Source organism: Drosophila santomea, chromosome 2L (assembly GCF_016746245.2).
Source record: "Drosophila santomea strain STO CAGO 1482 chromosome 2L, Prin_Dsan_1.1, whole genome shotgun sequence".
NCBI classification, from domain to species: Eukaryota; Metazoa; Arthropoda; class Insecta; order Diptera; family Drosophilidae; genus Drosophila; species Drosophila santomea.
In genome coordinates this window covers 10,752,267-10,776,947 of record NC_053016.2, presented here as the reverse complement: position 1 = coordinate 10,776,947, position 24,681 = coordinate 10,752,267, and the positions used below count along the sequence as shown (strand labels likewise).

At 41.0% G+C, this 24,681-nt stretch overlaps 1 protein-coding gene across 2 annotated transcripts in view; it reads left to right on the top strand.

Moving 5' to 3' along the window:
* The window catches only part of LOC120456441 (protein nubbin), a 41,825-nt gene extending 34,839 nt beyond the window's left edge, over positions 1-6,986 (top strand). The window contains exons 4-6 of one of the 2 annotated variants that reach the window (XM_039643277.2): positions 1,772-1,816; positions 4,354-6,093; positions 6,354-6,986. In XM_039643277.2, coding sequence (XP_039499211.1) covers positions 1,772-1,816; positions 4,354-5,996 — 1,688 coding nt within the window. In that variant the 3' untranslated portion in view covers positions 5,997-6,093; positions 6,354-6,986. The remainder of the gene's footprint in view (positions 1-1,771; positions 1,817-4,353; positions 6,094-6,353) is intronic. The other variant, XM_039643286.2, reaches the window with a different exon arrangement.
* The last annotated feature ends 17,695 nt before the right edge of the window (positions 6,987-24,681 follow it).

Sequence of the window (24,681 nt, the reverse complement as noted above, 5' to 3'; positions counted from 1 at the left end):
AAACAGTCAACAGGGTTTGTTGACTTTTCACAGAGCTCAAAGGAGTGCGAACACCGCAAACTGTAATTACATGGCCTTAACAACTTAAGAAAGGCTAGTTGCATACTTAATTTGCATTTATTATAATGTTGTTAGACTTAAATTGTTAGTTGAGCAGAATGCCTATTAACTATAAGTCACAAAGAAGTGCGAATAATTCTAAACTAATTCCAAAGGACACTGCCCTACTCCTTGGTAGTTTTCGCACTCTCTCGAATCCTTTAACCAAGCTCTCATTTCGCCGCAAGGAAGCTTTCTCTCTGTGCGATTTTGCCAGTTTTGTTTTGCTACGAATATACAGGCAGAGACAAAGGCCAAGGAGCACGCACATTATGTTTGCTTTCCCTTCACTCTATTATGTTTTATTTTATTTATTTATGTTATTTTTTCGGCTACTTTTCGGGCTGCTCAGCTCAGCCCAGTCCAGTCCAGTCCGAGATGGAGGGGTCAAGAGTTCAAGACACGCAGCTTCCGCCGCCGTCGACGACGACGATTCAATCGATAGTCAGTCTCGGTCTGCGCACGTGATGACCATATAGCATTCATATATAGAAAGTCGGTTGTTGGTTTTAGCCACCCCCAGCCAGCCAACTGTCGAGGTCATTGACTAATTGTGTGCGCCACACAATCCCCTTGCCCTTCCTCCCCCCTCGTACATCATCATAAACCGCCACCCCCGCTGGGCGATTCTCAAAAATTGTATTTTATTTCCTCAGTTTTGGGGGTGGCCGCCTGTGGTTTTCGCCAATTTCTCTGCCAAAAACTGTAAAATTCTGGAAAACGTTTCAAATGCTGCTGCTGCTGCTGCTGCTCATTTCACTCGTGCTGGACACGCGCGAGGGTGTTGAATTTCCCGAACTCTCCACCTCCGCCGAGTTACATAATTTATGTGGCACTTTAACGCCGGGTTTTTGTAAAATGTTCATCTACCTAACTCTAGCCGATATATACTCGTACTATATGTGCTAGATCCTCACATATGCCGCACCACTTGAACTGGCAGCAGTTGTGCCGCTTAATTAGCGGCTCAAAGGCGTGGCCAAAAGGGCGACAGAAGTGTGCCAGAAGTGAGGGAAGATTGTGGTGGCACAAGGAAGGAAATCCAGCGCAGATAAACTGATTCACGGAGAATAGGATCTTAGGTAGCGAAATCGAGGGAAGGCACATTTATAGGTCTGCGGTTAGAACGCAAGAATATTCTACAGTAACCTTATATCAGTACAGACACAATCTGCTGCTGGAAACCTTGAAATTTCCTTAACCCCAGTGTCATACAACACCCAAACAAGAGGAGCACTCTACTTCTAGTGCATTGCCGAGGGGTCAGCACGCTGCACTCGTAAATTAGCCATCGAGTCCAAACAAAATTCAATTGCTCCCGAAATAAAAATGCAGCACAAATGCTGCCCATGTCCGTATCCGTGTTCGATGGCAACTTCAGAAATTCAAATCGTACACGGACCAGGTGTTCCTTGAACTCCAGTTCGAATGCCCCCGAGGAGGAGGTTCATAAAAATATCCTTTTATAGGCAACGGTGTCGATGTCTGGACTGGCCATTTGGTCAGTTCGGGCTTAGAATGTACATATATCGGTATCGATTTTGTGTATCGTAAACTTTGAGCATTTGCTGCTTGGAAAATTTTATGTTTGCGACGTGTGTTATTTTACTTTTAGCTTTAAGTGGTCTCAATTTGGCTAGTCTCAAATTTGTGTTTTCCCTTTTATTTTCAGATATCAGTCGTCTGTCGCGTTCGCCGTCACCACTTCAATCGAATGGTAAGTGTATTTTTCTATTTTCCTATTTTCCTTATTTCCCCATTTTAGAGCATCAGCTGTTGTCCGAAAACGATTTACGAGATTTGTCCACTTCATACAGATAGACATGGATGTATATGCCACTATACCACTATACGAGTATACGAGTATTTATTCCAGTTTTGAAACATCTGCTTTTTGGGGGCAAGCGGCATAAGGCATCTCGGTTTCACTAAATCACTCGCATGTTTTCGGTTCGACGTTCGACACAAAAGACAATAAACCGGAGGGAATATCAAACTATTCAACCCTTGCCTGCGACAGCCACGCGCTAGATATATAGGGTATATGGGTGAATGGTTTGGTTTTAGGGTTGGTATGGACTGTTTCGCTAGGGAGGGTCGCCCCTTCGCCCCTTCGCCCCTCACACAATGGCCTGTCAAAACTTTTGTCACACAGCCCCTGCGACTGTGATTGGGATTTGGGCCAGCAAATGGAGAGGGGCGTCTTTAAGTTGATTTTGATGTCTTATTAAATGGGTGTTTCGACTTAACAGCTCCTTAAGTAGTTGCTGAGGTGACAATTGGGCCCCTGTCAATTGCCCCTAATTGTTCGTTCACCCAACTCGTTCGAGGAGCTGGAAAAACCATTGTCGCGTGTGGTGGTCTTTGGGTGCTTGGTGCACTATAAATATGTGATGGATTCATAAAAACCTTCGATTATTATTCATAACTCGTTGCTCGCAGAAGGCTGCGTTCAATTTGCAATTCACACTTTTCAAATTTCATGGACTTTGTTAGTCACGGTCCGAACAAAAAACCAACTTCAACCTTTTCTGCCTCCCTTTCGATATATATGTATATTTTTTCCCCCTTTTAACCGACCACATTATTGACAGCATTTCGCTTGATTTGAATTCGAATATGTGTGAGGGAGGCTGTCTGGTCTTGTGTGTGTGTGTGTGTGTGTGTGTGGGACTGGACACAGTTGCTGTGATTTCTTTCACGAACATGAACATATATATTTACATATATTTTATGCAAAAATTATTCCGTTATGCCGGCCGTATGTGGGAGCGCTTTTGGGGTAGCTCAATGTGCAGTCAAACTGACCATTTGGCTTTTTATTATTGGTTGTGCTAAATGGAGCAGCGGCGTGCAGAAAAGGGGTTTCAAATGCTTTTTAGGCTCTACGGTCTATCAAGCTTAGATAGTTACGGAGACACCTTTGGAAATCCTAGGAAACAGTTTATATAGAAAAGGCACCGAATAGAATTGAACATTAAAAACCTCAATTATTTTAGATATCCCAGAACCCCTTTTACAAAGATAAAGACACACACCTCCGCCCATGCCGATAGCTATTCACACAACACATACAAATCGAATTTGCACATCATCTGAATACCAAATGGACGCACGTAGCCCGTCCAAGGAGGAGAGAAAGAATTCGTTCCTGGCCAGGGTTCGGTCGCATATGTAAAAAGGATGACCATGTGGTCGGTTCGGTGGGTCGCCCACTTGGGCGAATAAGTCATCAAATTCACGTAGCATCAGGGATCGGGGTTTGGGAATTCGGGTATGGGGGATTGGAATCAGAGGAATCGGACATCAGGAGCCATAAAGTAGCCCAGGCAAACATATGCAAAAATTGCCTGCAGTGGACAGGATGTGGAAATTGGTTGGCTTGGGCATTGTGGGATGCGGTATGGGAATGCGAATTTCTGGACCTTAGATGAGGGACCACTTCAAAGGGTTTAGCTCCTTTGATTGCCCCTTTATGGGGGAGGAAGTCTGGTCTTCTAGTTCTAGCAGTTTTAGCTCAAAAATAAACTCTCGTCGTGTATTTAAATATTATTGCAAATCAATTGGGCCGAGCCCAAACCCTCCATCACTCCCATTCGCCATCGCCTTGCTGTATAAATAAAATGCATACAAATAGCAAATTTATACAAATCGCCGGGCCAGGCATTTGAAATGCTAAAATGCCACTTAAAAGCGGCTAAAAGCGTCAGCCAAAATGAAAAGAAAACATGAGAATTCCATTTGATGTCAAGGTGGAACTATGTAAACTATGGACCGATGGTCTCAATGGTCGCGATGGGGGTGAACGAAAGAGTCGAGGAAATTTTCGCATAATAAATCCAATGCGGTGGGTGGGTGGTCACGTGAAAGGCTTTCACTCGAGACCGAAAACCAACGGACTATGAAATTGAACGAAAATTATACAAAACGCTTGTGCGGCCTATGCTAAATTTATGCAAAAGGACATTCGAATGGGTAAAACGGTCAGGGGCTCGAGGTCCCCACAGGGTGACTCATTTAGCATGGCATCCGAGGATGGGAAAAATACATTCTCCATGGGGCTTGGCCAGTTGGTTACGCCCCCTTTATCTTCGCCAGATTGGAAAAGAGTTGTGTGCTTTCATGGGAGAGATTTTCAGAGATGAAGAGTTGATGAAGCAGTTAATAAAGTAGCTATGAACAGTTAACATTTAGGTATCCTTTAAAATGGTTAGTTTTCATTTTCCTAACCCCCAAATCATTCTCCACTTGCAGCTTCCGATTGCGATGACAACAACTCGAGTGTGGGCACCTCGAGCGATCGCTGCCGATCTCCTTTGAGTCCTGCGCTCTCCTTGAGCCACCAGCAGGCCAAGCGACAGCTGATGTCGCTGCAGCCCCACCCGGCGCACCACCATCACAATCCGCACCACTTGAACCACCTGAACCACCATCAGTACAAACAGGAGGAGGATTACGAGGACGAAAATGGTGGGGCATTGAACTTAACCAGCGACAATAGTCGTCACAGCACTCAGTCTCCATCGAATTCGGTGAAATCGGCCACAGCATCGCCGGTGCCGGTGATTTCAGTGCCCTCGCCAGTGCCGCCCATGATCTCGCCGGTTCTGGCGCCCTCGGCTGGTGGAGCCACCACACCCAATTCCATGGCAGCAGCGGCTGCAGCAGCCGCCGCCGTGGCATCCACAATGGGCAGTGGCATCTCGCCGTTGCTGGCCCTGCCGGGCATGTCCTCGCCACAGGCTCAGCTCGCAGCAGCTGGCTTGGGCATGAATAATCCACTGCTGACTGGTTCGCTGTCGCCACAGGACTTTGCCCAGTTCCAGCAGCTATTGCAGCAACGCCAAGTGGCGTTGACGCAGCAGTTCAACAGCTACATGGAGCTGCTGAGGAGTGGTTCCCTGGGCTTGGCGCAGGATGACCCTGCTCTGACCACCCAGGTGGCGGCGGCCCAGTTCCTAATGCAGAGCCAACTGCAGGCCCTCAGTCAGGCCACCCAGCAATTGCAGGCACTGCAGAAGCAGCAGCAGCAGCAGCAGCAGCGCCAGGCGGAGGAGCCACTGCAGCTGAACCACATGATGACACAGCAGCCACGCAGTTCCACACCGCACTCGATCCGCAGTCCCATCGCCATTCGTAGTCCGGCCAGCTCACCCCACCAGATGCACCACCATCACCATCACCCACTGCAAATCACGCCGCCCAGCTCGGCGGCCAGTCTGAAACTGAGTGGAATGCTGACGCCCAGCACGCCCACCAGTGGCACCCAGATGAGCCAGGGCACCATCACGCCGCAGCCCAAGACGGTGGCCAGTGCGGCAGCTGCTCGGGCAGCGGGTGAGCCATCGCCCGAGGAAACCACCGATCTGGAGGAGCTGGAGCAGTTCGCCAAGACCTTCAAGCAGCGCAGAATCAAGCTGGGCTTCACCCAGGGCGATGTGGGTCTGGCCATGGGCAAACTGTATGGCAATGACTTCTCGCAGACCACCATTTCCCGTTTCGAAGCCCTCAATCTGAGCTTCAAGAACATGTGCAAGCTGAAGCCGCTGCTCCAGAAGTGGTTGGACGATGCCGATCGCACTATCCAGGCCACCGGTGGTGTCTTCGATCCTGCGGCCCTGCAGGCCACCGTCAGCACACCGGAGATCATTGGACGCCGTCGCAAGAAGCGCACCTCCATCGAGACCACCATTCGCGGCGCCCTGGAGAAGGCCTTCCTGGCCAACCAGAAGCCCACCTCGGAGGAGATCACCCAGCTGGCCGATCGCCTGGGCATGGAGAAGGAGGTGGTGCGCGTGTGGTTCTGCAACCGCCGGCAGAAGGAGAAGCGCATCAATCCCTCCCTGGACAGTCCCACGGGTGCCGATGACGACGAGTCCTCCTATATGATGCACTAAGGGATTAAGGATTGTTGAAGGAGTGCAGCGAGGTCACTTTTAGGGACAAAGACAGTGCAATGTGCGGGAGAAAGCGAAGGAAGCTTAGCAACAGCAGGTGTGTACTCCTCTAAAACAAATACTTATAAAAAAAAGATTTTATTATATGAAATATTCATGTTTAATAGTCGGTTTTACTTTGAATAAATTTTAATTGTGTTCAAAATATTCCGCTTTAGTGCTTCAATATTTCCTATTTTTGTTAACTGGTTTATGTTTAAAACAAAGTAACCAATTCTTATTTTATTTTTAAGATTAGATATGTGTTAATGAATATCTCAACTAACGTTATCTCCTTCTCTGCTCATTATCTTGCAGGTTCAAAGTCGCAAACACATCAAACACTAGCATAATTCTGAATTCTGTACTACGGATAGGTATCAGCTCCTACACAAAATGGGGTTTGCTTATGTTAACTATTAATGGTATTTATTTTAATGTAATTGTACTATAAAGGTTATCCAAAATATCGCTGCTCAAGTGAACAGCCACTCATTCGGCATTCAAGTTTACTTGATCAACAACATTTTGTGGATCATAAGGAATTGGTATTTATTTGCCTTGATAAGCAAATAAATTCGGCTTTTTTATGATGCTTTGTGGCGTTTGTGTATTACTAATATTTAAGTACAGTCTTTGCACAATTTTCGAAGTCAAAATAATGAATTCCTAGCGAATAATTAGAAAGTTTAGCACTTTCCACGTAAAACCCGTAGATTATATTGTAAGCATATTTATTTTTCGCGTGAATACTGTGATAATCAATTTGAATGATTTTAATTTTAATACATGAAAAAGAAAACAAAGAAAAATATTATAAACATAAACTAACTGTACTTTGTATGTTATGGGCAAGTAAACTAACACGAAAAACATTTAATTTAAACCTATCGTATTTATGTGTAAAAACTGATTGAATTTATGAAACACGAAAATATTTACAATTGTAAAACATGAAATACTAGAATTTTTAAATGTATAACAAAAATGAAAAAAAGACAAAATCACAATGAAATAAAATTAACTATCAAACAAAATACCCTCGAACATTTTTCATTTGGGCCAACGACTTTAATCCAAGTTTCAATTCAGTTTCAAGCAGAATTGTTATTCCTTTGCTTGCATAAATTTACAGAAAGTATCTGAAAGATATCAATCACCAGAGAAGGAATGAATTTCAGAAATTAGCACAGCGGCGCATTTGAAAGGGCATCACGAAGAATCGCAAATGTCTGAGAAGGCGATCTGAAATTTTAATAAATAACAACATGCAAAACTGAAATTAATTCACGGAATTCGAGTGGGGGAATGCGAATGCGCGTGCAGAGCTAATAAGAACCAGACACCCGCAGTAATGGCAACTGGACCGATTCGATCTCATGACCAAGATATCAAGATATCAAGATATATGACATGCAGATGAGCCACATGAAACGAGGTTCCCCTGTGCTTTTCCAGGGGCGAGCGAACCCGGGTCACTTCAAGTACCCACACTATCAATGGGAAGCCGACTCTGCAAAATGAATTCACTGCGATTTGGTGAAGGCGGACGAACGCCGTTTGCTGTCATTGTCGCTCCAGCTTTGAGCAATTAAAAATGGTTTACTATCTCGGTGAGTTGGCAAGTGGAAAGTACAGGCGGAATTCACTAAGTATACCGGGCCAAAATCATTAGGGCTTTCGGAGAAAATAGTATTCTCTTGGAAAACTTATCATCAAATAATTTTGGTGCATAGTATGTTTGATGCCGTACACAACAATATAGTTAATGTAAAAGAATTTTGTTATTATTAATTCTTGGTACTAGACCATTATGCGCATACCTTGTATTTCAAATAAAATCTTAACTATTTATTTAAATTATTTTGGATAAAAGGGAACTGCTAAGAACAAAACTTAAGAATATTTTATTAAAAACATTGAAAGAAAGTAATAGTAAAGCTTAGAAGGAACATACAACTAAAGCGTTTTCTGAATTATCTACTAGCATTCTGCGTTGGTCTGAAGCACTTTTCTTCATGTGCCAGGACCCACTGTACTCATTAGCAAGCCAGAAGCTCGACATATACGCAAATGATGTTGAAAGCAGATGCAGATGCCCTCCCATCGACCTCCCTGGTATATTTCCACCGCCCCTTTTCCGCAGTCACTTGTTTGCATGGAAAGCGCATAATCATCGCGTGTCATGTGGAAATTTATACTATTTATGGTCTGTTTGTTTGTAGTCAGATGGAATCAAACGGAATGGGTAGCGTTGGGCTTTGGTCTCCGGTCTCCGGTCTCCGGTCTTTGGTGTTGGGCCTGGAATGGGGTGGGATGGGGTTGGGATGTACGAGATGTTAGCCCTGGGCATTTGCACTTAAGCCAGGCTTTTGTCTGGCTTGCCCTTAATTTTAATAAATTCATGGAAAATTGCGGGTAATTACGAGACAAGCGACGACGATTTCACAGGAATTCCGCCATCCAGCCCGCCATTTCCTTCAAACTGAAACGGCTTTCAGAGGGATCATTTGCATATAAGAAAATTGGAGCTCGTAAACCCCATTAACGCGCACAGCTAACATTGTAGATGGATTGCGATAAATCTTTTTGGCCCCTCGAGGGCTTCTCAAAACTGAGAGCTAGTTCGAGACCCCCAATTGGCATTTCCCAGGCAACTTTCTAAGCTGCGCGAAAATTTTGAATATTCATTCAGCAGCACCCACGTCTGCGGATTAAGTTCTACATGCTTAAATCAACTGAATTATACAAATTAAAGCACATTTAATTACGTACTCCAGATGGTGTGGAATTATAGCTTTGGGGTGATGGGTCGTCTTAGAATCACACCGCTTTTCCTCCATTTAAATCACCGATATGACGATCCTAACACCTGCTTACCCCTTTGCGTTACTATTTTCTTGTCGTGCAGTGGCATCAAAAACATCAAAACTAACCTGAATGAGGCATAAATTTCATCTGACTATTTTTTTTGCTCTTCAACTTTCTAGTCGCGAGCTGCAGCTCAAAAAAAATGAAGGAAACAAATTTGCAATGCATTGCATTTTAGTTGGAATTGCTTAATTTATCAGTTCAGCACACAGTTGGCATTTCCAGCCCGGAAAATGGTGAAAAGCGGGAGGCGGACGAGGCACGTATCCAATGAATATGCATTGTGGAACTTGCCACTACCACATACTTTTAGTTAGACATCTAGCCTTTTCGAAGAAGGCCTCTGGTTCAATACTGGGAATGTTTGTGGGCTGCAGGGGAATGCTATTGAACGAGTTTAAAAATGTATATGAATTATTCGGAGTTTGATATATGCAGAAATCTACGGGAGACAAAACTCAGTTGTAGTTTATTTATAAACTACTTTTAGTACAGGTTCTACAAGAAAAATAATTTTTTTGATTTTTTTAAGTACCAGTTTCTAGCAAATAAATATAATATAATAATTATTCAGGACTCTTCAGCTTTTAAATACCCATTTAAATATTAAGATTTTGTATTATGGAGATATAAAGACCATTACATTTAAGTGTGATTCATAGTCCCATTGCGACTTGCTTCCCACCCTCATGAAATGAGCTAGCTAAGTATGGGACCTTAAAATCATACAAAGAACTTCGAATTATAACATTTGCGTGTATTTAATGAATGCAAGTGCTGACCACAATCGAATGTCGAGTGCCCAGAACCCAATAACCACGGGCAGGTGTTCCCCAATAGCGAATTATGCAATTGCAATTTGCCTTCGACAGAAAAAAGCGAAACAAAGAAGCCTTATTAGCATTCGGCCAATGCAAAAGGGAGCCAATTTGTAAATTATACTCATATGAAAAGGTCGAGCATGCAAGTTAACCACTTCCCGTTCCTGCTGGTCATTAATTAAAAATTAGTTTTGTAAATACTTTGCTCGCCTTTTTGCGCAATTCGGTTTCAGTTTGTCTGGTATTTTTTATTGTTTTAATGTATTTTCTTTGTTTGTTCCTTTCGGAAATGAAATTGTTTTATAACGAAGTGTCTGTGGCTTGCGAAGCGCAAAAGTGGCGCCGTCCCCTTCCCTCTTTTCCGGGGCAAATGGTTAACTTCCCGGCACTTTGCATGCGATCATGCAACTGCACCGCTCGAAGTGGGCGGTCAAGTGGGCGGTAAGGCGGTAAGGCGGTAAGGGGGCGGGGCCCACAACCCAGGACGGTCCATATTATTTTTGAATTTAATTTACGGCTCGACTCTCATTAAAGCTCGTGGCCATAGAATGTCTCTGATGCCCAGATTGTGATTATCCAGGGAACCTGAATCCGGCGAGCAAATCCAGAACCCCCATTCGACTCTCTTGGCTGGGTATGTTAATATTGGCTGGAGGAGAAGAGGACCGTGTGGCCACAACACCTACTTCATTACAGGTTGCACAGATACAATGCAGTCGGGATTTTCATGCCACTTTGAGGTAATTCCTCATAAGTGAACAGTGGGTGAAAAGTACCTTAGATTTCTATTAACTCTAATCTTTTAAATCACTAGTTATTTGATCACTAAGCTATGTTCGTTCTTGTATAAAGAAGAATATAAAAAAATACTATTATTAGGCATGAAAAGATTAGAAGATTTATTTAGACCAACTTGAGTTTTAAATATTTGCGATTTTGAAACTTTGACCTAACCCACAATCCCCATATTTCGCATCACTGTGCAGCTACAAATCGAGTCGTTGCATTATGCCAAGAACTATCAAAGTCTTATTAAATAACAATGTAAAAGCCAATCCCCTGAGGCCCAGCGGATCGCGTTAATAGAAAACAACATCAGAGCGAACAAATATACATTTTATGATTGCGATAATCAAGTGAGACACCCAAAGAAAGGAACGTTTGGCCATGGTCAGTGGGCTGGTGGAAAATTATAATACATATAACTAATTAGTAAATATCATTTGCTGCTACCCAGAATCGCGTACATTAGCCATAGATACCGGCCATGCAAAGACATAAAATCACTATAAAATCTACTATCTACAATCTAGCCATGATGAAGAGCGCAGAAAGCGATCCAGCACGCAATCCCAACGCGCAGCATTTTTATTTCTCATTAAATGCACATTAAACCCGATGATAATTGTATTTTCTTGTACCGCTGCGTCCATGCAAATCGCCATTTGTGGGTGTTTTGCCTGTCAACCGTTTCTCATAAGAAAAATCCACTTGATTACTCACTTAGAAGGCGGCGAGGGGATCGTTCTCATCTCGTGTCGGCCGACATGAAGCCAATTAAAGCTGCAACTGCACTTGCAGCAGCAAGTGTCATAAAATTTAATTTATTTAAATTAAGACGATGGCAAAAAATTTGCGTTTTTAATTGTCAAGTACTGCCGGCGCTCGAAGCGTTTATACATTTTCCAGCTGTGAGGAAGTAATAATTATCTTGGGAATTTTCTGTTTCTGTATTTCCTTTTAAGCTAAATATTTAAAAATGTAGAATAATACAATATTACAATTTTTTATGGTCCACTATTTATAGCTAATAAATAGCACCTAAAACTATGATAAAAATTTTTTATTGTGGCAGGCCCTTTGAGTTGACCGCCATTTAAAATGGTTACAACCTCACAATGAAACATCAAATGAATGTAATAATCCATATCCCCATCAATTTTAGCCCTTGAAAATTGCAGGCGTTCGAGCTGCTACCAAAATCGAAAGATTTTGTTTAACCATCCTCAGCGGACAATACTCCAAAATGAAACAAAAGAGCGTTCGAAATGCGCTGGCTGAATGCAATAAAAATTAAATAAAGTCATCAAGTCTATTTACAATTTTTCGAAATTGTTTCATTCAGCGCGAGACAAAAAGCCATTGTCAAATGAAGCGTGCAAGAAGAGCGAGCAAATCAAAGAACAGCAGCCATCGAAACTGAGTTTGTTGAGTAATTTAGTTGAACTGCAGGAGTGTCCGTTCTAACGGATGAACTATGACCTGCCCTGCAGTGTGTGGGTCACCCACAAAACGCTTCCAGGTGCAAATACTACTGATGGCAGTTTGTATCTATCTCTCCCAGTGATTTATGATGCCTTTTTGTCTCCGCATTCTGTGGAAAAATTCCGCTCAAAACCAACTGCCCAACTTTGTGTAGGCGTCCAAGCAACACTCCATGTCTGGACCCGATCATTTGATCATCCGCACTCTGTGGTCATCCTTCCACCCCTCCTCCGCTCTGATCATCCCCCATTTGGCGGACACAATGCATCCTGTTTGACCAACGCACTTTTGGCACGCTTCCCAGCCCCTATACCATTGCCATATCATAATAACCCTACCCGAAAGTCCTTTGATACCTACCTACTCGTCCTCCCACTCCCTGTATCCCTGTATCCCTGTATCCTTGTATCCCCCTGCATGGCGATCACGGCTAAACGCTCCGTTTAGGCTGACCTTAATTTCTCGAGTGGCGTGGCATTAACCTTGACTCGGTCCGATCCTTATCGCGATTGCCTTTATTGTTTATTGTGTAACATCCATGGAAAGTGCTTTGTCATTCCCGCAAGGGATCCACAAGGCAGCTAGGGAGCGAGGGAGCGAGGGAGGGAACCGCTTGCGAGGGTGTTTCTGGCCCCTCGATTACGTATTTCTCCCGGTGTTATGGTACTATAGGTATCCCTATTCCTTCGCTTCGTTCCCTTAAATTTATTATGACATTTGGCGCGTGTTGAAAGGTTTTAATTCGAGGGATCTGGAGTGCGACCATGTGGTGCGGAGAGTGAAGATCGCCTTGGAAATGGGATCAGTGCCCTTAAATTCTACGTTAGTATATGCATACTAAATCCTATTCTCCTGTCATTATAATTTATCACTGCATACATATTAACAATAGTTTTAGCCTTCCACACATTTACATTTCTTTCTCCATTTAATTTTGTTGTGAAATATTTGTTTAGAAATAGAAAAAGTTAAATCCTTCACTCCTTTCATTTTAATGTATCACTATGTACTTATTAATAATGGTTTTAACTTTACAAATATTTAAATTTATTTTTTTTTAATTTTTTTTTGTCGTTTAAAAATGATTAAGAAATATAAAGCGTTATGTCCTATATTCCTTTCATTATAATTTAACACTATGTACTTATTAATAATGGTTTAACATTACAAAAATTAAAATTTATTTTTTAATTTTATTTTCTTGTGGAATAATATTCAAATATAAGATAGAGTTGCTGTTTTCATAGCTTCCTTAATATAACTATATTTTGCATAAATATTAATAATAATGCAAAAGCTGAAAGAATGCTAATTGAATTCAAAAATATCAAAACATATACTTTTGGGGCATCTCTAATTGATCGTCGCTGAGAACTTTTTAGGGAAAAGCCTTGTCAAAAAAAAATTCCCATGGCTTAGTAAATTATTAATTGTCAAACTAAACCTTTAAGCCAGCGGCAAGTGAAGTTGTCTAACTCGCAATTGCTTTCCACTTGCCAACTTGTACATATCTCGTTCCTTCTTTTTCTGTTTTTTTTTTTTTTGACTTCACACACCGACGCCCATTTTTCTGGAGCACCGCCCCATTTATCAATATTCATTTAGTGTCGTCGTCAACTTGTTCTTATTGTTCTTGTTGTTCCTGCTACTCCGCCCCGCCCGTTTTGATGATGATCATTAAACGCTGGGATGGAGGGGGGCAAAAATTAATTGACGGCGCATAATGACAGTTTATCTGGAAAAAATTGTTTGCCCCGAGTGTTGAGTTTTAATTAAAAATTATTGGATTACTTTGTTTGTCTCAGGCACCTCTGCCTCTGGCCGCCTTTATCGCAACAACTTGTGGTCCTACTTGGCTATGCCTAAGTGTAAGCCAAAGCATTTCATCATCTTAATGATAGTCTAAGAAAAAGCTAACTTCTTCGAGTGACAAAACAATTTGCGAGGCAGCTCAGGTCTTCCCACTTATATCTACCCTGTACTAAACTCAAAGATGGTTTGAAGGGTGTAGTTGGCTTCTGGGAAATTATTATGGCAGCTGGAATTCGCAGCAGTAAGGCGTTGGATTAAGTTGCTTCTTTCTAATTGGTGTTAGCCACTGCCAAATAAAGGTAACTCTTTTTACACCTGAGACGTTCTGGGAACTCAAGCTCTTTACTACTTTCTGCACCTTTCAATAAAATCAATTAAATGAAAAGAAAGAAATGTACATTGCTGGTAATATAAGATGCTAAATAATTTCTTTCTTTGGTTGGAGAGGTACTAATATATACTAGCATTTATGGAAAGTACATTTACAAATATTCGGTAATTTACTTATAAATTAGAAATGCATAATAATGATGTTTTGAAGAAACTTTCTCCCTAAAAGTAAAAATATACATATTATAAAAGATTATTGTTCATGCAATAAACAAAAATTATTCAAAAGTACCGCTTCAGTATGCACATGAGAATTAACCTTATTCTAATAATAATACTAATTATTAAATCCGCTCATTCCAAGTACCATTTTAGATCAGGAACCGCATAAAGTCGAAGCTCCATCCTTGACACTGTCCGTTAATTTTGCTGGTGACCGATCCTCGGCATGGCCACGTTGACAACCTCATCATCGTCTTCATGATGTTGGCCATCGGCGAGCGGCTCTTGCCTTTCTTGACTTCCACTGTCGGCCGTATGATTTTTGATCATGTGCTGAAGATCGGACCCCACTGCCCCACTGCCTCCCGGTTCCCCCTTTTGTGTGGCTGGCTTTGGTTTGGGCCTTAAGGAAGCCATTACACGCATATATTCAGGAGGCAGTCGGCCTTATGAACTGCAATCATTTCTGCCGCAATGTCTCCTGTTCCCTGTCGCACTTCAGATCGCGATGATGGTCGGTTACGCTTTGTGGTCGCGGTTGTTATTTTCGATGGCCGCCTGTGCATTGCACAATTTATTACAACAAATTTAAATGTATTTGCCTTGTGTTTGGCATTTTTATGGTGTTTTTGTTTGGTATTCCTTGTCAACTGGACATGCAGATGGAGATATGCCATTGATATTTAAATTACAAGTGCGGTTTAAACTACAAATCTTATTAAATGCTTGAGTAAATAGCATTTTATCGTTTGTCTATTAGAGGAAAGGTACTAATTTGTTCACTTTTTTAACGGCGCAAATGACATCCCCGCATAGACGACTCGACTCAGGTTTGTCAGTCAATTTTCGCTACGCTTTAACAATGGAGCTGGAGCTCGAGCTGTGCATAGTTTTTAAACTCAAATTAAAGCACAAATTGCTACCGCAACGAGCGACTTCAAAGGCTCAAAGCCGATGGATGGGGCCAGGGACAAGAGCTCCGGGTCTCCGGGTCTCCCAACAGTAGCCCAAAAGATTTGCGTTGCGGCTGGGAGCCAAAGTCCCTGGCCAGAGCCCCTCTCACAACATTCAGCCCAGCCAGCCATCCAGCCAGCCAGCATTCACATCCATCAATTTCTGACGCTTTCATCAAGCGGCATCAACGACATTTGCCACAAAGCCAAGCAAAAGCAAAGGAGCGCAACTTGGTTGAACTGAGCCGAGTTGAGCTGAGCTGAGGCCATGTTCTGATTATTGTTGCCACTGTGGACCGTGGACAGTTCAGTTCGGATCAGGTTCTGCCGCTCCTCCTGCCCCAAGCGCGCATTTAAATTGTCGGCAGGATCCAAGCGTTTTGCACTAATATCCACCAAAAGCAGCCAGTCCTTGTCCCCAATGCATTCCTTCTGTGAATGTGACGAGCAGCTTTTGTCTTTCGGTGTCTTTTTGCGACTTCGCTTCATGGCATTGACATCTTTTCGTCAAAGTCAAATCATTCATTTTGCCGCATCAAAATGCATAAATATTTTCGGCTTTTGGCTTTCGGTTTTCGGGTTATAGACTGAATTGGTAGTTGATTGTTGTCGATTGTTGTTTGGCTTTGCTTTTGGCCTTTTGCCTTTGCCTTTGCAGTTGCAGCCGCTTCTTGCCGCGGCCAAAAAATTTAAATCGCCAACATTCTATCTGCTGGGGCAAACAAAAACGCCGAACAGAGCTGCCAAGTCAATCAGTAAATTTAAAGTAAGCTTGACAATTATACATATTTGGTATTAAATAATATGGTTTGTACATTAAGAAAACTATGACTATTTATTATGGCAATTATTCTGATAAAAAATAAGCCATTTTCAGTATAAAATATTTGTGGATTTACCAACACAATGAGTTAATAAATTATAAAATTACAATCAATTCAAAAAATTTGAAGCTTATTAATATATATGCTTTTAATGTTCAAAGATATAATACTACAAATATTTTAGTTATTACATACAAAAATATTTATAAAAAAGTTGTTTAATACTTCACGTGCTATTAAACTGGTTTTCCTATATATGTACATTCTAACCTATTTTTAATTAAGTATTAATTATTAATTATTAAACTATTTAATTAAGTTTTTACCTATTTAAGTTTTCATTGTTTACCTGGCAACCCTGAAAACTACCGCTAGCAGCTTGCGAGCCTTCGCTGATGACGAAATGCCAGGAGCAGATACAAAGATACAAATATACTTCAAAGGCAGATCGATGCTAACGCTGGCCGTATTCTATAGCTACTGTATTCCGCACCGGATCTCGATGGCCCCCTCGCCCCTCTGGCCGTCGAAAGGACTTGCGGCACCGCTTTGAAGACCGAGCGTTGTTGGTGTTCACAATGCCATCAAAATTTAAATAGCAAACAATGAGGGAGGGGCGGAAAAAACGCAGCATTCCCCTATGTCTGCGACATTTTTTGTGCGCCTTTCGAAAGTTTTCTCCTCTTTTTTTGTGGGGCTTTTCTTTGTGGTGGTATTTTTGGCGAATGCTTTTGTTTTGCAATTAGTTTTTGTGGCCTACAGCGCCTAACGGTATACCGAATGCCTAACTTGCGATTTTGTTATACTAAAACCCAAGGTCGCAAGGAGGCGAAAAGAAGGCGAGAGGAGGGCTTCGAAGAGTCAAAGGCTGTTAACTCCCCGATTTGATTTATGCGACTGTGAAAATACCGAAGACCCACAATTACACAGCCGCAGAATGACAAAGATGAAAAACGAGCTCGATCCGCGGCTATGGAAATGTGATAAGCTATAATTAAGCGACCGAAAAGGATGCGAAGTGCTGCAAGCCCCAATTGGGGGCGTGGCATATGCTAAACAACATGCAAGGGGCGTGGACAGTGTAAGCAAATTTAATTTATACAATGCCATGCCAATATGCAAAGAATTAATTTCGTATTGCGAATAAGACAGAGGAGTGCACCCTGGGGTGGTGAAGGGGGAAAAGGGGGGCGGTTGGGGAAAGGGAGGGACGACTGGATGCCGGGGGGCGTGGCAGTCGTTTGGCATTTCAATTGGATAAAGTGGCGCCCCGAACTGGTTTACGAATTACCAATTGGCATTTGGCTAATCCCTGGCTAAGAACTGGAAAAATGGTTATGATTAACCCATTACGAACGAGGAGGGTCGGGATGGAAAATACTAAGAAAAAGATTTAATTCATTATTATTAATTAAATATTTTGTTACAATATTTATACAAGTTTGAGGAACCTTTCAATAAGCTGTATGGCATGATAACATTATACTCTAAGTTTTTCAGCTATTTTATTGGCTGCACTAAGGATCTGCAAAGCGTAGATATGGGTTAATTATTCCCTCTTATGAACTCGCCTCCTGCTGACCACAGAAATTATACACAAAACATGCAATATGTCATAATATTTATTGTTTTTTGAACGGAACACCCCCCGGCCGTAATGCAAGTCCCCTAACCGATGACAACAGACATAATCGATCAGGTGTAGAACCCACGGCAATTGAGTAATAATTCATAAACATATTTCCACTCGATGGAAATTAATTTGCCGGCCAAGTTCTGTCCGTGTCCGTTGTCCGTTGGCCAACGAGTTCAATGGGGTTTTGGTGGTCATTACGGGGACGTGTTGACGTTTGAAATGACAACAGCCAGCACACACAGCTGTCAATCAATTCCGGGTGTTCCAGTAACTAGTCTTATTGGCTATGCCCAATTATTCATATTGTTCCAATGAATCGAAACCAAAAGCCGTCAGCTGTCGCGGTCAAAGAGGGTGGTCGTAATGGGAAACTTGTTCCTTCACGATTTTCACGTGATAGTTAGCGGATATTTCCGTTACTTAGAGTCACGCAAAGTGCTGTGAAAATTTGTGGAAATTGTTTTACAGGAACCGACAAAATATTGTGCATATTTCACGAGTGCTGAAGGATACTGTGTGTATACTAAAAACGTTTCAAAGTGGAGAAATTGTTTTATTTCAACTGAATTTTCATGAATGATTCCGCATTTCCATTTCACAGTTGTATCCTCTTTTTTCGGACCAATCCCCCAAGGAACTTGTTCCGCCTTTATTTATTTCCAAAAATGCAAATCATTTCCCTTACTCCCCAAACGATTCCTATTATGCGCTATTAAATGGCCAATTGAACTCCGAGTTTCAGCATTTAAATGTCTGCTTTTGAATAAACAAATTTCGGTTTGATTAATTGCACGTATGATAAAAGAGGAGGGAAATTTGTTCACTGTCATGCTGAAATGCTTATTTTTTTGGTTTTGGTAGACGTCGTAGTCAACTATCTGTGTCTAACGAGATTCACAACTGGTTGACTTTCTTCTTTTGATTTGAATATGAACCACATTCAATTATACACAATTGAATGTAAGTAGCTCTAATTGCAAGTCTCACCTATTCTTTTTAATTTAAATATACATGCCTCGAAAGTTTTGTAATGAGATGTTCATTAGCGAGAGCTTCATAAGTTTACAAATTGAGTTAACGTTTTTTGTGAGAATTATGTTGGATAAAAGCAATAACTTAGCAAAATTCGGTACAAAGCAAGTTTCAACTAATCTTATATATTTTAAAACGCAAACAATAAGGCAAAAATATTAAAGGCAAAGCTGAACTCAAGCAAACGTTTGCTGTATTTATTGCCTTTTTTTATTAACTATTTTTTGTATAATTATTTTCCCTTTCAACGGTCAATAAACTGTGTAAGCTGGCGGTCCTTTAGTTGCCCACGTCACTCAATCATCAATACCGAACACACCCATATGATGACACATAGCACCTACGAGTTACACAACCTATGCATTCGTACCCACATATTTACTTAGCAAATTAACTAAAAAGCAAATGGAATAAACGAGTTCTCCTCTCCGCTGGAGGAGTGGGAGATCTGAAATTGAAATTCAATATGATGAGCGAAGCAAATACGATTCGAATACAAATAAATTGGAATGCGATAAACGTTGCAATCAAAGGTAGAGAACGAAAGAAAACCACACCCCTGGCGACCCTTAGCCACTATTTTTATGTTATATTTTTACCAGCAGGTCCTGGCCATGCGATACTTTGTGACAATTAATACGCTAAACGATGGATGAAATGCCGGCAAGGACGACAGTTCTCACCGGACTGTCAGGCATGTGGTTAAAAATTAAGGGGGCCGGGGAAAAGGAGCACGCCTAGCAGGCTGAAAATTGCCGCAGGACACGCGTCGCGCTCGTTTGCGCAACTAAACTGAAATTAGTTGGTAAATGATGCGACTCCACCCTCTGATAAAAAACAGATAAAAAATGAAACCCAACGCCGGCCAAAGGAGAAAGCAACCGCACGACGACCACAAGAACGCATCGATAATGACTGTAATACGGATTCAATGATTGTCGTGGATTTTGTTTTATTCTATTTTTTTTTTTGATACCAACTTGCACCACCCCTTTTTTATGCCCTTCTTTGATAGGGCGCCCAGCCAGGGTTACTTTCAATTCGAATCCAAATCGCGTTAGCTTGATGGACATTGTCATCCCCGATCGGTCGCATTCCATATGCATTTTGCCTGAAAGTTTCTCGATGATGACGAAATTTGTCAAGGAATTGTGCACCCTCTTGGGAATATGGGCACAAAATGCAAATCATTTTGCCCATTTTTTATGGACAGTCATAGTTATTTTTATGTGAAATTTATGCCATGGGAAAATGGCAAAAAACTTATGCAAAGAAACTACATTTATTGCAGCGAAGGAAGTTAGTATAAAGTAAATCATTATCTGAAAATCGATATTAATTAATTTTCATGTTCCCATGTTGACGTCGCTTATCAGACTGCGCATAATATGATAATTATTGCATTTTAAATGCAATTTATGTAATTATTTGTCTTTCATTAAGTTCAACACACATTACAAGATAACCAGCAGTCAGCGAGCGGCAAACAAGCGACCAAGGACCAAACTGGAATCCAGCCGACGACAAACCACCAGATACGCGCCATTAGAAGCCATCGCAGAAGCAGAGGTAAAATTGCATATCGAACGCTCGAAACGCATAAATTAAGATCTGACCAGTCCCCAGTCGGGCAAAAAGTGGCAAACCAACCGAGCAGAATGCAGATACCAGATACAGGAACCAACTGCTGTCCATCGCTCGATGGATGTGGATGTGGATGTGGATGTGGCTGTGGATGTGGATGCATCTCCGTCTCGAACTTCTTGTCGCTGGATGAGCATGGGACCAGCGGACCCAAGGATGGACTTGGACCGCTGGATGACTGCGCCCAGAGAGCAGTTTGTCATTGTGACTTTGGCAACAAGACGACCACTTACCAGATACAAGGGCACATTAGCTACACAGTGAATGTCATTAAACTGCATTAGAAATTAGAATTTAATCGCTTGACAAAACCAATATCACTTGAACAGAAGCTTTGGTTCGGTAAGAAAGCCAAAATATTTATAAATAGATAATGCAGTTTTGAAACATATGTATACCACTATTTAATTATATTTTTAAAAATATCTTAAATGTATCTTTTAACAATTCAAGTATAAATCCACCCTTTGTGACCATTAAAATATGTGTACAAATATGTACGTAAAATAAGTCTTCTTTTGAATAATATTAAAATCGCAGTTAAAATGATATTATTATCTTATTAATAATTTAGTTTCTATTAATATTAAGTTAGCAAACGGATGTGAATTTCATTTGAACAAAGTGTGCAAGCCTTTGGCTTATATTGTTTCCCATTTTTTAGGCTGACTTGCTGCTTCTTAACAATATTCTGAAAGGGTATTTAACACAGGTTTTTAATTCCTGGCTGTTCAGCACCTGCAATGTAAATTTGACCACCGGTGTGTGTACGTGCACCTCTGGAAGTTAGGATCGTTTTTTCCATCACCGCGAGAGGCTTGCATATTTATGTTTTCTGCGATGGATGGCGGGATCCCATGGATGGAGGACGGAGAAGGTTTGAACTCCATCTTGAATCTTGGCGGTGCATGCAAAAGGCGATGGGACAAAAAAACTTGATTGATTGGCCTGCCAACGACTGAGGATTGCGGGACGGGGGGTTGGGGGCTTAGGGCGGCACAAAAAAAAGAGGAGAATGCAAAAATCTTGGGGAGCTTCGAATAAAATGGCTGACTTAAGTGCCAACCTGAACTGCGACTTACCGCTGGCATTTCCGCTTGTAACCAGTATCGAAGTCGAAGTGCACTTCGACTTTGACTTTTGACGTGTTCTAGTGCATGTAATGTATATTCCTATCGATTCTTGATTTTCTACGGGAAATCGTTGCTGCATTTCTAGGAATTTCAATATTTGTTATTTTATATCAGTCGGAAAAAATGGAGATAAGCGCTTGCCTTGCATCGTCACCTGTGAAAAGGCACTCAGCGTAAATATCATAAACAAATAAGAAAACGTATAAATTCAGCAACAACAAGAACGGCCGAAATTTGTTTATACATCGATAGCAATTACAATCGCTCCGTTTCGTTTCGTTTGGTTTGGTTCCGGAAATTTATTAATTGGTTGTTCCCTCGCCTCCGCCTCCGCCTCCCATACAATTTGAATTGAATTACGCGCCCGATTATTGTGTGCATTATCAGTTGGCCTGATACTCCGGTACTCCTGATACTCTGATACTCTGATACTCCGTATATTTATTTAGGCCATGACAGGTTTGTCCACCTCTTTAATGAAATCATGTCCCACGTCTGAAGATATTCCCTGCTATATCAATCGCTCGAATGTCGTTCACGTATAATCGGTCATTCCGTGTAGTATATATACATATAAGTCTATCGGTCGTATATCTTCCTATGCATGAAATTTAAATTCTTAACATTCCCACTCGCCGCCAGATAAGAAATGCCCTTTATTGACTTTTAAAAAGTGGTTAGTTCCTATTTTGCTTATCGCACTGGGGTTTTCATATTTTGGAATATTTAAAGTCGATTATGTGCTTAATTTTCCATTGATATTCCGGGTCATAAAATTTCCGACCTGTTCATAAATTTTTATGAACATTTTAAAAACTTATATATCTTTACGCCTTGCAAGGCCGCAGCCATTTTTTCTATAAAAAAAAAAACAAAAAAGGCCTTTAGATAATGATAAAGAAAATGATTAAATACATTTTTATAAATATTGTTTAACCTTACATTTTATTCAACAGCACTTTCATCCCCACTTCATCCACTTTGATGGTATACAATTTTATTTAAATGACCCTCATAACAATTATGCATTCAATTGAGGGCCGCGGCAAGTATCTGTATCCGAAGCCAATTAATTAATTAAACCGTTGATCAGCCCACGCAGCTCAGATCTGCCCCATTGAGTGGTTAGTTCTTTACATAAAACAAAATGCAATGAGAATTTATGGCCCCTGAGAAGTCAATGTTGTCAGCGAAATTTGTCAAAGCAAATCAATCGACGTAAAGCGACCCCGCTTCGATCTCTCGGTACCAAAAACATTAAAAAACATTAGTAGTTCTCAGGCAAACCAAACTGGGTAATTGTAACTGACGCCCAAAGGAGGACCAACGACATTTTTCGTAGGGAAGAAAACAGGGGGAGTGGAGCGAGCTCACTCGAAATCGATACGGAACTACTCTGGCTAATTATTCAATTGAAGAACGTTTAATTTATTTCAATATAATCGAATTGAACGATCGCTGCGAACAAGTCGAGCCAGATGGAAACGAGGAGGACCAGTTGCTGGGGGCACAAAGACACAAGGAGTTGAGCTAGGGAACAGAAGGCCAGATGAGGCTCCCACGAAAGTCAAGCAAATTAATTTAGGGTTTAATTGGTGAAAACGAGAGCGAAAGGGGAAAGCAGGGGTGTAACGAGGGGGTCTTAAACTAAAAAAAGGTCTCAAAAGATTTCAAAAACCAATACTTACTTACTTTTGAAAATTTTTTTTCTATGCTCTAGAAAAATTATGGAAGCGTCGGAGTAAAGTTATGATAACTTCGGAGTAATTAACTCAAATGGTACATATATATTAATAAATTAAATAATACATATAATTAATATTTTAAATATAGCAATGTGTTTTATATTCAGTTATCCATTATTTACTATATCTGAATGTATGGGTTCTTTATGTGGGGTGCTATACTATGGTATCCTTTTAATTAATCGTTATTTGAATCCCCTTTTCTACGCCTCTGAGTGGCGCTTCAAAGCTGTCGCCCTTATATTGACAGAAAGATGCCGCCCACTTGGAGCGCAATAAAAGAAGACAGTGAATTTAAATTTGATTAAAGGCAAGCGGAAAATTTAATTGCGAAAACTGGAGTTTAATTAAATTGTCTTCGATTTTGCTGGGAAAAGTTGTAAAAAATGTACGACTTTGCAATGGAAGCATGTTAAGGCTTGATTAAACACAATTTTCTAGGCAATATATTTCTATCAATTTTTACTTCGTATTTATAAAAGAATAATTCTTGTCTATTTATCCATTAATATATACTGAAAGTTAATATTATTAAAAATAAAATTGTATATTGTATTGTATTGTTTTACACCTTATGCTAAAGCAATGACAATAAGGTTAGGCACTCGATTGCTGCGGCGAATGGCAATTAAAGAATCACTTTAATGAGCGTCAACATTACGCATAAATTAATTAAGTGCCCGTTTCCATTCGCAGTGACAATGAAAGTCGAACTGAAATCGTAAATGTTTTCGTTATTAATACGTTATTGGTCGGCTGCATGGCCAGACGACAATTAAGCATTAAACATATGTATATGTACATATGTATATATGCACTATGACTATGTATTACTAATGTATTTACGATCAGCACAAATGTGTCAGCCATGACAAACGACATCCAACCAAGTGGCAATGGGGCAAAAACCGTAGCACGGCCACACAACATGACACAAATTTAATAACAGAAACGATTCCATTGTGTCTTGGTAGCCCCTCCCCCCCCACACACAACTGACATCCATCCGCATGTGTCGCTTTGAGGTGAAGTCATTAAATTTACAATAATGCGTACAATAACTAAAAGCGTATTAAACGCCAACGAAAATAGACTAAAGCTGGCGGAGAGATATCGTCGTCACCCGCCGAAAACAGAACGATATGAGCAAATGAAAAAGATGTCAGTTGGGAGTGATAAGAGCAGAATCGAATTTTTGGGTGGCAATTAGAGGTGGCACAATTAATTTCTAACTATTTAAAATTTATGAAGAAAACTAATTTTTTAAATAATTTAAAGTTCCATTTTAAATAGATTTTCAAAAACAGCATACATGTGCAGCAATTTGTAGTTGGATCTACAAGCAACTTGTAAGAATT